An 18969-nucleotide genomic window follows, 5' to 3' on the forward strand; every position below is an offset into this window, starting at 1 on the left:
TATACTAGGATATCATGAAGTGTCTAAGTCCTGTTGTTTTTTCTCCAGCAAGAATCTACCTTTACCCTGATGGGAATTTGAATTCCTCTCCCCAATGTGGTCTCAAGGTCTCATTTAAATATAGATGCTTTATTGGAAAAACAAGCCCTTGCAGTACCACAAAGGACAATAGTTGGGCTACAGGAGGCAGGAGGTTAGAAGAGAATATGGTGCAGTAATGAAAAGAACATCACACAGAGAATCAAGAGACTAGGTTCAAGTTACACACCACTTGCTTGATCAGGAACAGGCCTCTTTGCTTATCATTCTCTATCATCATTACAAGTTCTGTGAGGGTAAGTGAGAGTATGCCTGAGAGTATGTATGTCTGGACACACACAAGCATGGTCAGGATTGTAGAGTGAGTCCTCTAAGAGCCCTAGTGACTCCGGCATTATAGAAGTCTTTAAGACCAGATATAATAAACATGATAGATACTTCAAAAGCCTTAACCTCCAAAACATACCTATCACACCTTGCAGGAAGAAAGGATCTCTACAGGGGAAATCTTCCAGAGCTAGCAAGTTCCATAGGGATCACAGAGTCTGAGCAGGGGACCATGAGGCATTTTTTCTACCTACCAGTTGTTACAGACTGAATGTTTGTGTCTCCTCAAAATTCATGTGCTGAAACCTAATCCCCAGTGTGATGGTTTTTGGAGGTGAGGTGTTTGGGAGGTGATTAAGTCATGAGAGTAGAGCTGTCACAGATAGGATTAGTGCTCTTATAAGGGATCCTAGGGAGCTAACTTGTCCTTTCTGCCATGTGAGGACACAGCAAGAAGATGGTCATCAGTGAACCAGGAAGTGGGCCCTTACCAAACATTTAATCTAGCAGCATATTGATCCTGGGCTTCCTAGTCTTCAGAAGGGTGAGAAATTAGTTTGTTTATAAGTCACTCAACAGCCCAAATGGACAAAGACAAAAATTTAGATAAAGAATGGGTTCAGGGGGCAGGCTGTGGCATAGCGGGTTAAGACACTGTCTGGGGGCCGGCGCCATGGCTCACTTGGTTGATCCTCCGTCTGTAGCACCAGCATCCCATATGGGCACCAGGTTCTAGTCCCAGTTGCTCCTTTTTCAGCCCAGCTCTCTGCTGTGGCCTGGGAGGGCAGTGGAGGATGGCCCAAGTGCTTGGGCTCCTGCGCCCGCAAGGGAGACCAGGAAAAAACACCTGGCTCCTGGCTTCGGATCAGCGCAGCACCAGCTGTGGCAGCCATTTGGGGAGTGAACCAGTGGAATAAGGAGCTGGCTTTAGCTCTACACTGTGACCATAGGCCTAAGATTGCTGCCCTTCCCTGGTAGCATTTCCAGTCTCTCTCTTCTTAGTAATGTTAGCAGTAGACTATCAGATTACACAATTTTTCCTGAGAGGTTCTCTTGGTGGGTATTAAGGGAAGGTTTTAGGAATTTCAGCTACTGAAGGCTTCCAAAGTTTAGAGAAGTCATGGCTATTTGCAAAGGAATGGAAGGCTATCATGGATTATTAATAGAACTTGGTCTGTGGATACAGTAGGAAAACTGTCATGGCCTATACTATGTAAGCTTGAATAGACTTAGAAGATGTATCAAGATGAACTGATCCAACCAAGAGAAAAAGTATGTTGCTGTCCTTCATGTTTGGGAACAAGAAAACCAACCTCATCTTCTGTGTCTGGAAGTAAATCAGCACATGCTACTCATCAAAGTGTGCTTCCGGCAATTATTAAGTCCAGGACATGAAAGAATTTCGAAATGCATCAGAATCAACCCAGTTGTTTCCCAGCAATACCCTAAGAGATAAATCTTTGCTTTTTTGATGAAGTATTGCCACAGATATTTTTTCCGATATTGTTAGAAAGCTATTCAAGCACCAACACTTCTCAGTAGCTGGAAACTTTTGCTTCGATCTAATCTAAATTCTTTCTGTTCTACAAATCTAATTCTTCTTCCTACATTATCAGCTAAAATAGGAAGTTTTCACCAAGGTATTCAGACTCCCCAATGCCCCTGTGAGTAGAAGTCCTACCTCCCAGTCTAGGACAGAGGCCTGCCACTGGGCAATCTTGTCGATATTCTCCAAACGTCGCTTGCGTTCGTTGATCTGCTGAGTCACATTTCTCATGACAGCCAAAGCAGCTGCCACATATCTATAGTCACTGTGAAGACACAAAAGTGCAAGTTGGATGAACCAATGTTCCAGAGAATCAATGTGCTAGCTGACAATCCTAACATCCAATCTCCTTTTCTTCCTCTGTATCACAGTCCTGCTATTCAGATGACAATATATATCATCTAGAGTAAAAGACTATATTTCTTCTCCTTTGGTTAAGCAAGGATGACTATGTGACTACATTTTGTCCAACAATATGTAAATATGAGTGTTCAACAGGACTTCTGAAAAATCTTCTTTAAGGAAGAAAACATGCCTTTCTTTAGCCCTTAATTCTGATGCCTGGAATGGCTGAGACTCTAGTAGTTATCATGAACCATAAGGACAAGGTCTATATCCTATAGGTAGAATATCTGAAAGCTGGAAGGAGCCAGATCTTTGATGACCAGGGAGCCACTATACCAGTCAGAGACCTCCTAATTGCAGACTTATTTCATATGTAAGACATATTCTATCTTTTTCATACTATTTTTATGTCCTATCTTATATAACCAGACAAGGATCAAAAAGGGAATCTCACACATGGCACAGTCCAGGAAACATAATCATCTCTTTTACTTTCTACATCTAGGGCATCTCTGTTCAAAGTTACTATAAAATATCTCCACATTTCCTACTGCATAATATAAAAAAACAGAGTCGACAGACTCCAAGAGCTCAAATCTTAGTTTGGTCATTGAATAGTGGTGTGGCCTTTGGCAAGTCTCACTCATTCTCTCATTCAGTTTTCTCATCTGTGAAATGGGTAGAATTATGGTAAAATATATTGAGGAGTTTTTAACAAATTAAATACAATCATTCCATGTAAACTCTTTTAGTCTATGATAAATGATAGCAGTATTATTATTACAAATAAAACATTTCTCTAGTAGCGATATCACATGGGATACTTCTTCAGACTCCTGGTCCCAAAAGTATAACCTTCATCCCAGCTTCCTGGGACTTTCAACAGTATATGTGTTGAGGATTACACCACCTTGTACAGTTTTCACTGCTTTTCTTATCTCATTTCCAATCTAATGGCTCCTGTGGAAGGCAGACTGACAGTGAAATCTCAGCCATTCAGTGGAACTACAATAAACTAAGAATGTAAGAGGATGCATTATAGTTCAGTGTTACACCTTTCCTTAAAGATGCTGGAAATGCCTTGTGGTTATTAATATGCTTATTCTTCTAGCATGGATTAGAAAGGAGAAAAAGAAAATGCACAGGGAAGGAGTTTTAACTGCTAGGGCAGATGCCATGTAACTCCTTTTCTTAGCTGGCATTCATTGCTCCAAGCTGTGCTCTGCATACCTTTGAGGACCATGGCCCACAAATGCTGTTGTATTTTATCACCCTCAGGGACAAGTTGGTCACTATACTTCTTAAACGTTTTATTGTGTCTTAAGACAACTCTGTTAGGAAAGCCTGCTTTATTCTGAACCTTAAATTAATGTCAGTCATTATCAGTATTTCTTTTAGATCCCATTGCTAACCTGTACTGAGGTTATAACCAACTAATACTTACTAAGTCTCTTCTAAGCTTGCTGTACAGAAGCTGTATCTGTCTGTGCATGTTCTTTAAAAAATATTCTATTTATTCGAAAGACAGAGTTACGGAGAGAAAGCAAGAGAAATCTTCCACCCACTGGAACTGCCAGGGCTGGGCCAGAATGAATCCAGGAGCCAGGGGTCTCCTGCTGCTACTTTCCCAGGTGCATTAGGGAGTTGGATCGGAAGTGGAGCAGCCAGGATTCGAACTGGTGCTCATATGTGATGCTGGCGTTAAAAGTGCCAGCTTTACCTGCTGCACCACGTTACCGGCCCTGCATGTTCTTAAGCTGTAGATTTCTCAGACTCAACTGCAAAATTTTACATTTGTTCCTGTTACATTGCATCCTTTCAGTTACTTGCTCTAGCTTATGGAGGATCTTTTGGACTTTATTACATTGCTGAAGTTTCCATCTCTGACAGGACTGTCTAAGGCTGTCATTTAGATGTAATATACAGTGAGGACAGAACATCGCTTGCAGTGGAGAAGCTAGTGAAATAAATAAGTACACCTGCTCTTGGGGGCCATTTTTTGTTCTCTGGTCTCTTCTTTTTCTGATTTAAGGACATCAGTGCTTTAAGTTACTTTCTGGGAAGTATAAAGCTACACAGTCCAATATGGTAGCCACTAGCCGCATTTAGTTAAAATTAAATTACAATAAAATTTTAGTGCCTCAGTTGTTCCAGCTATCTTTCATAGTACCCAATAGCCACACATGGTCAGTAACCACTGTTTTGGACAACACAGATATAGAATATTTACATTACATTGGACAATGCTGGCATGTGAATTCTTATTACCCTCTGGCTTGACCCCAAGTCCTACCCAGCCATGGATTCATCACTGTCACCATCCTATAGTTAGCTGCTTTTCTAACTGCAACTAGAGTATGAATGCTTCTATCTCTGTCCCACTAGCTTTAGAAGTGGATAAAAGAAGAGAATAACTGTGGTCCAACCTTGATCCTGGTCAGAGGCCCTGGGCCCTCAGATGAGGTATGGGTCCTCATCTGCTAATGGAAAGAGTGACAGAAGCAAGATTTCTAGTTCCAGACATGTGAACTAACCTTCCTTTTGTGTATAGTCTTCCTTCTTGTCAGCTTAAGAAAGGTGGGGTAGGGGAAATATGTTACTCCTCTATAAGCAAAGGCAGTGTTATTCTCCATTTACAACTGTATCTAATTCTCTCCTTCCAAGGCTACTCTGACTGCCTATATTTCAGGCCTATTTATCTGACTAAGCCTCCAATTGTAGCAGTTTCTAACTGCCTTGAAACAAGCTACTTCTTGACATGCATGGTAGTACAGCTTCCTGAGGCCTCACTAAATGGGTTGGCTATGTCCTGGAGGTAGTGCTGGGCCCAACAGGTTACCCTGAGGATGGAGAAAGGTTGATCTATCTCGTCACTGCCTGAGCTATTCTCTCAACATTCTGGAGCCCAGGAGATGAGAACAGACAGGACCAAGGAGCCAAAGAGCAAGAAAGTTTTAAGGCAGGCCTTCCAGTCACAAGATAAAGGAGTATAGGAATTGGCAAATCCTAGGTAGATGACTTGTTCTGCCAGCTCCCACCAAACCCAGTAAAACCTTGTGGTTGCTTGACTAAGAAACTAACAAAGCTTGAAGTTGTGCTTAAAAATAGCCTTTCTGGGACTCTAAAGATCAATTATGCAATATGTAATATACCTAGTAATATTGTCAGTTAATAAGTATGATTTTTAGAAACCCCTGCTACATTCCATAGAATGGATAGGTGCAAAGTAGGTAGGTGAGGAGCTGTGATATAAAAACATTTAAAAACCACTCTTTGAATGTCTAGGTTTCAAGACTATTTGTCTGAAGGCTGTTTCTTGGTGATTTAGGTACATGAGTCACTCTTGCTGGTCCCTTAACACCATGCAATATAACTGTGGAGGTCATTTGGGCTCATGATATCACAGGCTGATAGAATTTGAATGCTTACAACAGACTGGCTCACAAACCTACCTGGGCACAGAGATTTCCTTGAGCATTTTGAAAAGATAAAATTCTCAGATCATTGCTCAGGCTTCATGTACCTGTGTTACTACAGACTTGCTCTGTATCTTTTCCCTTTCTAAGCCTTAGTCTTTCCAACCATAGAGAGAGACAATCTGACAAAAAGAAAGGTTTCTACTCTAGGTACCATATATATTTTCTATTTTTCATTTTTAAATATCTTACTATTAGTGGGAGGTTCTTCAATATCCTACAACACTTCACAAGAAAATATAGCTTTATAAGACTTGGACCTAGGTTCTGGCAATGGAATACATTAAATCTGCTCAAGCAGGATTTAGTCATCTGCAAATTTCAAATCTAATGAATATGCTCATTGACCCCCAGTTAGTAAATTACCTCAGGGAAGGGAGAACAGGGTCCTTCTTGACAAAGTCCTGCTTCACTTGTCTCCCTCACAGTTAAGAGGTCATGGAAGGCAGAGCTATCACTGGCCTTGGTTAATCACATAAATAGAAGAGTCCAGTGCCAAGGCATTTGAGCTAAAATTTGAAATTTGCCTTGGGCTCCAGAACCACTTAAACACATGATCTAGAATCTCAAAAAGAAGCAATTTCAACTCAAAAATGAATACAGGGATTTCCCAAGAAGTTTAACACAAACCAAACCAGCTAATCCACACCCATGGCCTTATGCATCTAGATCTGGAAACCAGTCCCAAGGAAACCAGGTGTTAAATGGAAGTGAGTAAATTAAGAATCAGTCTAGGATGGCGTCATGGCTCACTTGGCTAATCCTCCACCTACGGCACCAGCACTCCAGGTTCTAGTCTCGGTTGGGGCACCGGGTACTAGTCCCGGTTGCTCCTCTTCCAGTCCAGCTCTCTGCTGTGGCCTGGGAGGGCAGCGGAAGATGGACCCACATGGGTGACCGGGAGGAAGCACCCGGCTCCTGGCTTCGGATCAGCGCAGCGCCAGCCGTTGCGGCCATTAAGGAGTGAACCAACAGAAGGAAGACCTTTCTCTCTGTCTCTCACTGTCTATAACTCCACATGTCACATAAAAAGAAAAAAAAAAGGAATCAGTCTAAAAGCTAAATAAAATTGGGCAAAGATCTAGGTTCTTAATTCTTCTTGAAGTGTTTTTTTATTTTTATTTTTTATTTTTGACAGGCAGAGTGGATAGTGAGAGAGAGAGAGAGACAGAAGAAAGGTCTTCCTTTTTCCATTGGTTCACCCCCGCAGTGGCCACTGTGGCCAGTGCGCTGTGGCCAGCTTACTGCGCTGATCCGAAGCCAGGAACCATGTGCTTCTCCTGGTCTCCCATGCAGGTGCAGGGCCCAAGGACTTGGGCCATCCTCCACTGTACTTCTGGGCCACAGCAGAGAGCTGGACTGGAAGAGGAGCAACCAGGACAGTATCTGGCGCCCAGACCTGGACTAGAACCTGGTGTGCTGGTGCCGCAGGTGGAGGATTAGCCTATTGAGCCACGGCACCGTCCTGAAGTGTTTAGTTTGAAGAAGAGAGCTAACAACTAAGCTAAAGAATCTAAGATCAGGGATTTAACATCAACTAAAGGCAAGTCATAAAAAGTCTGGGGACTCTAGGTTATTAAGAAAAGGCAAAATTTGGGACAGCTGATTGTAGACCATTCCTATTATTGTCAATTATTCCCATCATGTACTTTACTGGTAGGAGATGAGGAGTATCATTTCCATTCAGTGTGAGGCAAGCTCCTTGGTCCTTGTTGGGTTGGTTTTCTTTAAAATACATTTAAAACTTCAAAAGAAAAAAACCTGTAGTAGAACTCTGAAGTCTATCTTTCCCCATTATACTCTGGGACTAAGGGAAAGACACAGTTGGGGTAAGGAAGAGGAGGCTTAAAAAGGCTAAAGAAGATCAGGAATATAGCTTTGCAGAACAACCTAGGATCAGCACAAGTTGGGTAAGTTTTTACCAGGGCATTTGAGTCCATCAAGCAGAATGGAATATGTAGTTGAACACTTACTATATCCGGATTGATTCTTTTAACTGAACTCAAGACTAAGGACTAAGTTATAAGCTCTCTGAAGATAGGTTCTAAGTTGTACAATAATGATGATGCAGACTTATTTTGTGTGCATACCCATTTACAACTTTAAAAGCAATTCTCAAAAGCAACTCCCCCCAACAGCCTTGTGAAGTAACGTATCATCCTATTTTCCAGATAGGTTAAGCTAGAAAAGGCAAAAGGACACATTTTCAATAAGCACCAACATGTAGAGGAACCTCACTCCTGCCTCCCTCAATCTCTTACCTGTGGTCTTGGGCAGTATACTTGAGAAGTTCAGCCAACTGTAAAGGATACTTGCAGATCTTCTGTACTGGAGTCAAAAGAAAACCATCGATAGCAATGTCAATCATCTGCTGCAGTAGGCGGCAGGCCTCAAAAAAGTGCTGGTAGCGGCTATCCTTCATCAGCTTGGAGAGCTCCATGCACGCATCCAGGTGGTTGTTACAATACTCAGAATATATCCAGAATCCATCTTGCTGTGGGCAGAGGAAAAAAGGAAAAGAAACAAATACTGAGAACCTCAAAAGAAGTCTTCAAGTAATGGAATGATCCTGTTCTAATGTAGGAATATTAGATTAAGAATGTCAATTATTCTTTTTAAAGATTTATTTATTTATTTAAAAGGCAGAATTACAGAGAGGCAGAGGCAGAGAGAGAGTCTTCCATCTGCTGGTTCACTCTCCAAATGGCCAGAACGGCCAAAGCTGGGCTGATCCAAAGCCAGGAGCCAGGAGATTCTTCCAAGTCTCCCATGTGGGTACAGGGGCCCAAGGACTTGGGCCATCTTCCACTGCTTTCCCAGGTGCCTTAAAAGGGAGCTGGACTGGAAGTGGAGCAGCCGGGACTCAAACCAGTGCCCATATGGGATGCCAGCACTGCAGGTGGCACCTTTATTCACTACACCACAGTGCCGGCACAAAATGTCAATTATTCTTAAATTTTTTCATACTTTAATAATAAAAATATCAAAAGAAAATATTATCTAACTAGATAAACTGAGTGCATATAGAAAAGCCAAATGAGTAGAAACAATCTGGAAATTCTAGAAAAGAAAGGTAATAAAGCCTAATGAGAATGAGATACAGCGTGGATCACTAGGCTAATCCTCCACCTGCGGCGCCGGCACCCTGGGTTATAGCCTTGGTTGGGGCGCTGGTTCTGTCCTGGTTGCTCCTCTTCTCGTCCAGCTCTCTGCTGTGGCCTGGGAAGGCAGTGGAAGATGGCCCAAGTGCTTGGGTCCCTGCACCCGCATGGGAGACCGGGGGGAAGCACCTGGCTCCTGGCTTCGGATCATCACAGCACACCAGCTGTAGCAGCCATTTGGGGGGTGAACCAACAGAAAAGGAAAACCTTTCTCTCTGTCACTCTCTCTCTCTCTCTCTAACTCTGCCTGTCAAAAAATAAAAATAAAAAAAAAACTCTGCTATTGAGTCATAAAAGAGACATATTAGAGATTCCACTTCTGGAAATGGCAGAGTAAGTTGTTTCACATACACCCTGCCACTGAGAACAGTTAGAAAATTTGAAAAAAATAGTAAAATCTGTATGGAAAATATCACATCATCCAGCACTTCAACTCATTTGCGCAAAATATCCCTTAAGAAATGTACCTTGAAGTTATGTAGGAATAAGGTCAATATTAATGCAAGTTATATACGAATGGCTAAAGGGGAAAATGTATGAGTGCATGTATGTATAAAAATGATGCAATGTTGGGCCAGCACTGTGGTGTAGTGTGTGAGGCTGCCATCTGCAGTGTCGGCATCCCATATAGGTGCTAGTTTGAGTCTCAGCTGCTCCACTTATGATCCAGCTCTCTGCTGTGGCATAGGAAGGCAGTGGAGGATGCCCCAAGTCCTTGGGCCCCTGCACCCATGTGGGATACTCTGAGGAGGCTCTGTCTGGGGAGTGAACCAGTGGATGGAAGACCTTTTCTTTACCTCTATATCTGCCTCTGCCTCTCTGTAACTCTGCCTTTCAAATAAATCAAATAAATCTTTAAAAAAATGTAATGTTAACAATACATGGATCTAGGTAAATGGGATATGAGTATTCACTGTACTTCCCTCACATTTCAACTTTTTCTGCAAGTTTGAAATTACTACCAAGTAAATCTTTTTAATATCCCTCAAATTTTTCTTATACATTGTTCAGTATTCAATAAAATAATTTTAAAAAATTAAAAATAACTGCTACATGAGAATACAAAACATGGGGAAAAAACAACAGGAATCACAGGCAACAGAAATTGAATGGCAAAAAAAATAAGAGAGTAATCACAAATATACCATTTTTAAACAGTGAAATAGTAAACAAAAAGAATGATGCACTATGATTAGGAGGGATTTACCCCAATTCACATCACACAATTAAAGGATAAAAATCACACAATCATTTCAATAGATACAGAGTAAGTATTTGAGAAAACACAATTATGATAAAAGCCATGAGCAAACTAGGAATAAAAATAAACTATTTCAATGTAATAAATGACAAACCAAAACTAATAAATTCTCAGTGGTGATATACTGAATGCATGCCCCTAAGATCAGCAACAAGGCTAAGATTCTGCCTCTTATCATTTCTAGTTAACGCTGTACTATATTTCTTGGCCAATGCAGTAAGACATAAGATAAACAGCATATAGATTTTTTTTTGACAGGCAGAGTGGACAGTGAGAGAGAGAGAGATACAGAGAAAAAGGTCTTCCTTTGCCGTTGGTTCACCCTCCAATGGCCGCCGCGGCCGGCGCGCTGTGGCCGGCGCACCACGCTGATCCGATGGCAGGAGCCAGGAGCCAGGTGCTTTTCCTGGTCTCCCATGGGGTGCAGGGCCCAAGCACCTGGGCCATCCTCCACTGCACTCCCTGGCCACAGCAGAGGGCTGGCCTGGAAGAGGGGCAACCGGGACAGAATCCGGCGCCCCTACTGGGACTAGAACCCGGTGTGCCGGCGCCGCTACGTGGAGGATTAGCCTAGTGAGCCGCGGCGCCAGCCAACAGCATATAGATTTAAAAGATGATATTATTATGTATGTATTAAATCATAAGAAATCCACAAAAATTAGAATTAGTGAGTTTAGTAATATGCCAGGATACACAATGCACAAAAGTCAATGTATTTCTTATAGCAAAAACTATAGGAAAATGAAAATGTAAAATACTATTTACAATAGCATCAAAACCCATTAAATACTCAGAAGTCAGTATTTAGGTAGAGGATATTGGCAAGATGGCAGATTAGGGAGGCCAGCCTTCCTTTCCTCTACAAAGAGGAACAATTCAACAGCTATCCATGAACAAAAAACAATTCTAGAAGAGTTTAGTAGTCCATTTAAGACATAGCAAGGGCCACTGTTATGATGCAGTGGATTAACCTGCCACTTGTGATAATGGTATTCCATATTGGAGCACCAATTTGTGTCCTGGCTACTCTGCTTCTGATCCAGCTCCCTGTTAACGTGTCTGGGAAAGAAGGAAAAGATGGCCCAAGTACTTGGGCTCCTGTCAGTCACGTGGGCTAACTTGATGGAGTTCTGAGCTCCCAGCTTCAGCCTCGACCTGGACCAACCCCAGCCACAAGTGAACTAGCAAATGGAATCTCTCTCTGTCTCTCTCTGTGTCTGTCTGTCTGTCTCTGTCTCTCTCTCCCACTCTGTCAATCTGACCTTCAAATAAAATAATCCTTAAAAAGTAAAAAACTCAAAGCAACACAGTGGAAGAAAAAAACAATAGCCATGCAAAAAAGAGTAGGAAGAAGGGTTTCATTTTGTCATTAACACCTCATTCTTCACGCCAGCCAGGCTGAGCATACAGAAGGAATTCTATGGCTCTATGCCCCCCTTGAAGGGAAAATGAGACTAAGGTAAACAACAAATTTCTCAAGCTTTCTGGGATACTGCCCAAATGACCAGCTTTACTTTTACTCCAACCAAATCTTTGGGGGAGGGGAGATTTGGCATAGTTGAGACATATGGAGACTGTGGGTAACATGGAAGAGAAATGGGCTTTATTAGTATCAGCCAGGCAGGAGAATCACTGAGACCCTCAGCAGATCTTTCTATAGGGAACCTCAATAGCTCTCATGGCCTCAGGTACCCCTCATAGCTTTCACAACCAAGGTTTCCTCCTCAGTGTTCACAACGACAGAGTCCAGTACCTTGTTTTGCAGTGGACTCTAGAAACTTTCACTGCTGAGAAAAACAACTGCTAGCAAAGCAACAACAGACCCCTGCAGCCTATGCCATACAGGTCCCCACAATATTTTTTGCCTTCAGTTTTCAGGGACCTGAGACATGTCTTCCCTTTCTCACTCACTTCCTTAAGCCAGAAACAGTTTTTGGACTGCTGTTGCACCTGCAGTTTCCCTAGTCCAGGGAACAAGTCCCACAGCCTTCACATTCTCTAGATCCCTGATCAAGAAGCCCTCTTCATCACCTGATCTGGAAGCTACCTGAGATATTCCTACCACAGGCACCCCAACTCAAGGATCCAGACCACCAGCCTTTTCATACTCTGAATGTCATGACACCACCCCCCTTCTCCCTGAATACATCTCAGTTGCTGTGTCTTTGGGTGCTCTGGCCCAGTAGCCCAGCACAACTACTATGTATGTCCAAAAACAGACTCAGGGCCATTCTCTGTGGGCTCTGGCCCCACAACCATGCACAATCCAAGCAGACTGATGAAACCAGATTATAGCACACTGATAGCCCTGGTCTCCACAGCTGTGAATACATAAATATCTGGCCTTATCATCCAGTGTCAGCCCTCATCACTGTGTTTACACCCATTACTGGTCCATGGAGCTATGCAGACATTGACATCACCAACTTGGACCTGCAGCTGTCCACAGATAGAAACTTGGTCCTTATAATTGGCCCAAAGTTGATCTCTGCAACCATGCTTCCAGATCTCATCACTACCTAGCAGTTGCCCTTAGCCATTGCCACTAACCTCAGTCCTTACCACCTTGAACAAACCCACAGCTGGCTACCACTAACCATGCATATGCTTTCACTTAGCCTCTCCAAGTAGAATGTGGGCACAATACTGATACTGTCTTCCAATGCTACTGGACCCAAAGGAACAGCTGAGAACCCTGCAGTTCTCACAACTATGGTGGGTTTCTTTCCCCAGCTCTTAGAGTCACCAAATCTACAGATCATAGCTGCCAAGCCAAGAAGACACAATTTTTCACACATTGAATCACTACATGGCTCCCACAAATAGTGCCAAATGACACTATATCTGATGTCACAGTATACCCCAGCATGTCTTCACAGCACCCCCCCCCCACTTTCAAAGGAAGGAATTACCTTATCCAAGTGAGTTCATAAAGTCTGGAAGAGATATCTGCTTATTAAAAATCATAGGCAACTTTGCAACACAACAAAGATCAAGAAGACTCAGGGACAATGACACCACTAAAGGAACACAATGAACTTCCAATAACTGATCCCCAAAACTGAAGATCCATAAACTGCCTAGGAATTTCAAACAACTGTTCTAAAGGAGTCCAGTGAATTAAAATAAAAACAAGGGTAAGCAGACAAAATCAGAAAACAATACAAGAACAAAATGAAACACTAAACAAAGAAAAATAAAACATTAAAAAGAACAAAACAGAATTTGGGGATCAAAGAATAGAATGAGTTTAAAAAATACAAAACAGTACTTCAACAAAAAAATTAGCTCAAATAGGAAAAATAAGAACTGTAAGATTATTTAAAATCTTCCAATCAGAAGAGAAAAACGAAAAAAATTAAAAAGGAATGAAGAAAGCCTAACAAGATCTATGGAACACAATTGAGAGTTAAGATTTGGAAAATTCAGGAGAACAGAGAAAGGGGAATTGGAAGTAGATCCCTGTTGAACATGGTGGTGGGAATGGGAGAGGGAAGAGATGTATAATTTGGGACATGCTCAGGCTGACTTGCCCCAAGTGGTGGAGTTGGAAGCATACCAGGGGATTCCAATTCAATCCCATCGAGGTGGCATGTACCAATGCCATCTCACTGTTCCAGGTGATCAGTTTCAGTTCACAGTTGGTCATGGTGAAGGGACTGGGAGTCAAAGGGAGCACATAGACAAGTCTAGTACCTGCTAATGCTAACTGATGGAGTAAATAAAGGGGAGAGTGATCCAACATGGGAAGTGAGATACTCAGCAGACTCATAGAATGGCAGATGTCCTAAATAGCACTCTGGCCTCAGAATCAGCCCTAAAGGCATTCGGAGCTGGCTGAAAAGCTCATGAGAGTATTTCAGGCATGGAAAGCCAAGACACTCTGGCAAAAGATCTCTGCGAGTGAGATCCCAGTGGAAAGAACAGGCCATCAAAGAAGGAGGTACCTTTCTCTGAAGGGAGGAGAGAACCTCCACTTTGACTATGAGCTTGTCTAAACAAGATAAGAATCGGAGAACTCAGAGGGCTTCCATAGCCTTGGAAACTCATGACTGGAGCATAGGGAGATTACTGATGCCATAGACAGGAGTGTCAATTGGTAAAGTCAACAACAGGAGTCACTGTGCACTTACTCCTCATGTAGGATCTCTATCCTTAATGTGCTGTACATTGAGATTTAATGCTATAACGAGTACTCAAACAATATATTTCACTTTGTGTTTCTATGGGGGTGCAAACTGTTGAAATCCTTACTTAATGCATACTAAACTGATCCTCTGTAAAAAAAAAAAAAAAAAAAAAAAAAGAAATTATCAATTCCCAGCTTGACTCTCACTGGGATTAAACATGACAATAGGTCTGCTCTGATTTCATCATCATTTTAAAAAAATCATCTATTATTTTTCACTTTATGTTTCTGTGTGGGAGCAAACTGTTGAAATCCATACTTAATGTATACTAAGCTGATCTTCTGTATATTAAGATAATCGAAAATGAATCTTGATGTGAATGGAAGGGGAGAGGGAGTGGGAAAGGGGAGGGTTGTGGGTGGGAGGGACGGTATGGGGGGAAAGCCATTGTAATCCATAAGTCGTACTTTGGAAATTTATATGCATTAAATAAAAGTTTAAAAAAAAAATGTCTGAAAACTTCCCAAATTTAGGAAAAATATGAAAAGTCAGGCAAAGGAAGCCCAGAGATCTCAAGTCAAACTTAAGTAATAGAAATGTTCATCAATACATATTGTAAAGGCTGGCGCTGTGACGTAGTGAGTAAAGCCATGGTCTGTGACGCAGGCATCCCATATGAGCACTGGTTTGAGATCCAGCTGCTCCACTTCTGATCCAGATCCTTGCTAATGTGACTGGAAAAGCAGCAGAAGAGGGCTCAGGTGCTTGGGCCCCTGCACCCATGTGGGAGACCTGGCAGACGCTCTTGGATCCTGGCTTCAGCCTGGTCCAGCACCAGCTGCTGTAGCCATGTGGGAAGTGAACCAGTGGATGGAAGATATCTCTCTCTCTCTCTCTTTCTGTAACTCTGCCTTTCAGATAAATATATAAATCTTTAAAAAGACATACTGTAATACAATTATCAAAAATCAAAGACAAAAATATCCCTGATGAATACAGATGTAAAAACTCACAACAAAATATTAGAGAAAATTGAATCCAACAGCACAGCAAAATGATCATACAAAATGATAGGTGAGATTTATCCCAGGGATGCAAGGACAGTTCAACATTCAAAAATCGAGAAATGTAATAAGTCACACAAACACAGTGAAGAACAAAAGCATACGATCATCTCAATAGATGCAGAACAAGCATTGGATACAATTCAACATCCCCCCAAGATAAAAACTCAACAAATTAGGTGTAGAAGGAACACATTTCAAAACAATAAAGACTATATATGAAAAGCCCATGAACAATATCTGACTGAATGGGGAAAAGCTAAACGTGTTTCCCTTAAGAACTGGAATAAGAAAAGGATGTCTACTTTCACTATTATTCAACATTATATTATAAATAAGCAATAGCAATTAGGGAAAAGAAAGAAAGAAAAAGCATGCAAAATGGAAAGGAGGACATCAAAATACCCATGTTTGCAGATGACATGATTTTATGCATGGCGAAACCTATATAATCCATAAAAAACTGATAAATTCCATCAAGCTGCAGGATCCAAAATCAATGTAAAGAATAGTACTCTACACCAATTATGAACTTGTTGGAAGAGAAATCAAGAAAAAAATCCTATTCATAATAATTATAGAACAATAAAATATTCAGGAATAAATTCAACCAAAGAAGTAAAATATCTCTACAATGAAAATTATAAAGCACTAATGAAAGAGAAGAGAGGACAAACAAAAAACAAAGATATTCCCTGTTAATGGATTGGAAGAATTAACATTGTTAAAACATGCATACTTCACAAAGCAATCTAGAGATTTAATGCACTCCCCATCAACATACCAATGACATTATTTACAAGAATTCAAAAATCTAAAATTCATATGTAACCATAAAAGATCCAGAATATCAAAGAAATCCTGAGAAAAATAATAATAATAAAAATAAAGCTGGAAGCATCGGAATACTTTACTTCATGGTATTCTACAAAGCTATATTAATAAAAGACATGGTATTGGCAAAAAAATTGACACACTGGTCAAGAGAAAAGAACAGAGAACTCAGAAATTAATCTGTACATGTACAGCAAACATATCACTGACAAAAGTGCCAAGAATAACAGTCTCTTCAATAATTGTAGAAGGATAAAATTAGATCACTACATCTCACCACATAGAAATTAACTCCTGATGGACCAAAGGCCTAAACATAATATCTGAAACTATGAAATTGCTAGAAGAGTAAGCAGTATTCTGAGCAATATGAAAAAAGTATATTAAACAAAAGCAAAACTAAACAAATAAGACTATACCAAGAAGTTTCAGCACAACAAAGGAAACAAAAGAGTGAAGAGAATTGACAAAATGGAAGAACACATTTGTAAGCTGTTCACCTGAGAAAGGATATAGAATTTACAAGGAACTCAAAAAACTCAACAACAAAAAACTCACCAGTTTCAACCAAGAAATAGGCTGAGGATGTGAATACACATTTCTCAAAAGAATACAAATAGCCAACAAATATATGAAAAAATGCCTGGGGCTGGCATTGTGGCATAGCAAGTAAAGCTACTGCCTATGACGCTGACATCCCATATGGGCACCCGTTCAGGCCCTGGCTGCTCCATTTAAGATTCAGCTCCCTGCTAATACACCTGAGAAAGCAGCAGGGGATGCCCCAAGTGCTTGGGCTCTTGCACCCATGTGAGAGTCCTGGAAGAAACTCCTGGCTCCTGGCTTCGGGCCTAGCCCTAGCCATTGTGGCCATTTGGGGAGTGAAGCAGTGGATGAAGGACCTCTCTCTGTCTCTCTCTTTCTCTCTCTCTCTCTCTAAGCTGCCTTTCAAATAAATAAATCTTAAAAAAAGAACAAGAAAAATGCTCAATACCACTAACCAACAGGGAAATGCAAATCAAAACTACAATGAGATGTCACATCACCCCAGCTAGAATGGCTTCAATAACAAGACAAAAAATAACAAATGCTGCCAAAGATGTGCAGAAAGGGGAACTCATATATACTGCTGGTGGGAATATAAATTAATAAAGCCACTGTGGAAAACAGTGTGGAGATTTCTTTTAAAATGCACATAGAATTGTCATGTGATTCAGCAATCCTACTATTGTGTATATAGCCAAAAGAATGAAATAATTTTATCAGAGATACCTGAACAACCACATTTATTGAAGCACTATTCACAATAGCTAAAATATGGAATCAAAGTGTCCATCCAAAAATGAAGAGATGAAGAAAAAATGGTATACATATACAATGGAATCTTATTCAGCAATATAAATAATTAAATCCTATAATTTACAGCAAAATGGATAGAATGGAGGACATTCTATGAGGTGAAATAAGCTAGATCTAGACAAATACTGCATGTTCATCTTAACATTCAAAGTTAAAAAGAAGTTAATATGAAAAAAGAACAGTAATTACTAGAGATTTGGAGAGTAGAGGGAGGTTGGATAACAGGCACCAAATCACAGTTATACAGATTGGCTAAATTCTTAGTGTTGCACAGCACAGTGGCATTATTATAGGTCACAATAACCTATTATATACTTTCGCAACAAGTTGGTGAGAGGAGCGCCAAGGCTTCAAATTTACAGTAATGACAAAGAGAGGGAAGCATTAGTTATCCTGAATTAATTGGAACACATTATATACATATACTGAAATGTCACAATGTACCTTATAACCATGTACAACTACTATTAATCTAAAGTTCTTGGAAATGTTTTTTGTCTTAGCTTTTGTTTCAAAGATTTACTTAATTATATGAAAGGCAGAGCCACAGAGAGAGGGGGAGAGACAGAAAGAGAGAGATCTCCCATCTGCTAGTTCTAGCCCTAAATTGCCACAATGGCCAGAGCTGGGATAAAGCCAGGACCCAGGAGCTTCTTCCAGGTCTCTCACATGCATGCATGGGCCCAAGTTTGGGACATCCTCCATTGATTTCCCACACACACCAGCAGGGAACTGGACTGGAAGTAGAGCAGCTGGGACTTGAACAGGTGCCCATATGGGATGATGGCATCACAGACAGCAGCTTTACCTACTACAGCACAACGCTGGCCCCTGAAATGTTTTCTTAAAAAATGGCTAATAAAAATATTTGAAATTAATTTAAGAAATCAAAGACAAAGAAAAATTCTGAAAGTAGTCCTAATAATGCTATTGGTACATTTCTCAGCAGATTCTTTGCAAGCAGGACAGAGTAAGATGATATATTCTAAGTGTTGAAGAGAAAAAAAAAACTGTCGACCAAGAATGTTTTACCAAGCAGTTATTTCCTTGAGAAATGAGAGAAAAATTAAAAACTTTCCCAAACAAAAATTGTGTTCATCACTAGACCTGCCTTAGAAAAATGTGAAAGGGAATTCTTCAACTTGGAACAAAAGGTGCTAATTAATGACATGAAACATATGAAAGTATAAATTTCACTGGTAAATATATAACTAAAATAAAAATACTCTAATTCTTTAAACAGTGATGTGCTAAATCTCTTGTAATTCTAGCATAAAGATTAAAAGACAAAACTAAAAAGTCACAACTACATTAACTTATTGATGGAAAAACAATGTAAAAATATTGTAATCCATAAACTGTACTTTGGAAAATTATATCTACTAAATAAAAGTTTTAAAAAATCAATCATCATGGAAAACTTCAGT

General features: G+C 40.6%; 1 protein-coding gene across 14 annotated transcripts in view; it reads right to left on the reverse strand.

Moving 5' to 3' along the window:
- Positions 1-18969, reverse strand: part of ARHGEF9 (Cdc42 guanine nucleotide exchange factor 9) — a 407702-nt gene that overhangs the window by 33412 nt on the left and 355321 nt on the right. For all 14 annotated transcript variants that reach the window (XM_008272701.4, XM_070067439.1, XM_051827736.2 and 11 more), the window contains 2 exons: positions 7995-8227; positions 2048-2177 (listed from right to left, as the gene is read on the reverse strand). In XM_008272701.4, coding sequence (XP_008270923.1) covers positions 2048-2177; positions 7995-8227 — 363 coding nt within the window. The remainder of the gene's footprint in view (positions 1-2047; positions 2178-7994; positions 8228-18969) is intronic.

This window comes from Oryctolagus cuniculus, chromosome X, assembly GCF_964237555.1.
Source record: "Oryctolagus cuniculus chromosome X, mOryCun1.1, whole genome shotgun sequence".
In the NCBI taxonomy this organism is placed as follows: domain Eukaryota; kingdom Metazoa; phylum Chordata; class Mammalia; order Lagomorpha; family Leporidae; genus Oryctolagus; species Oryctolagus cuniculus.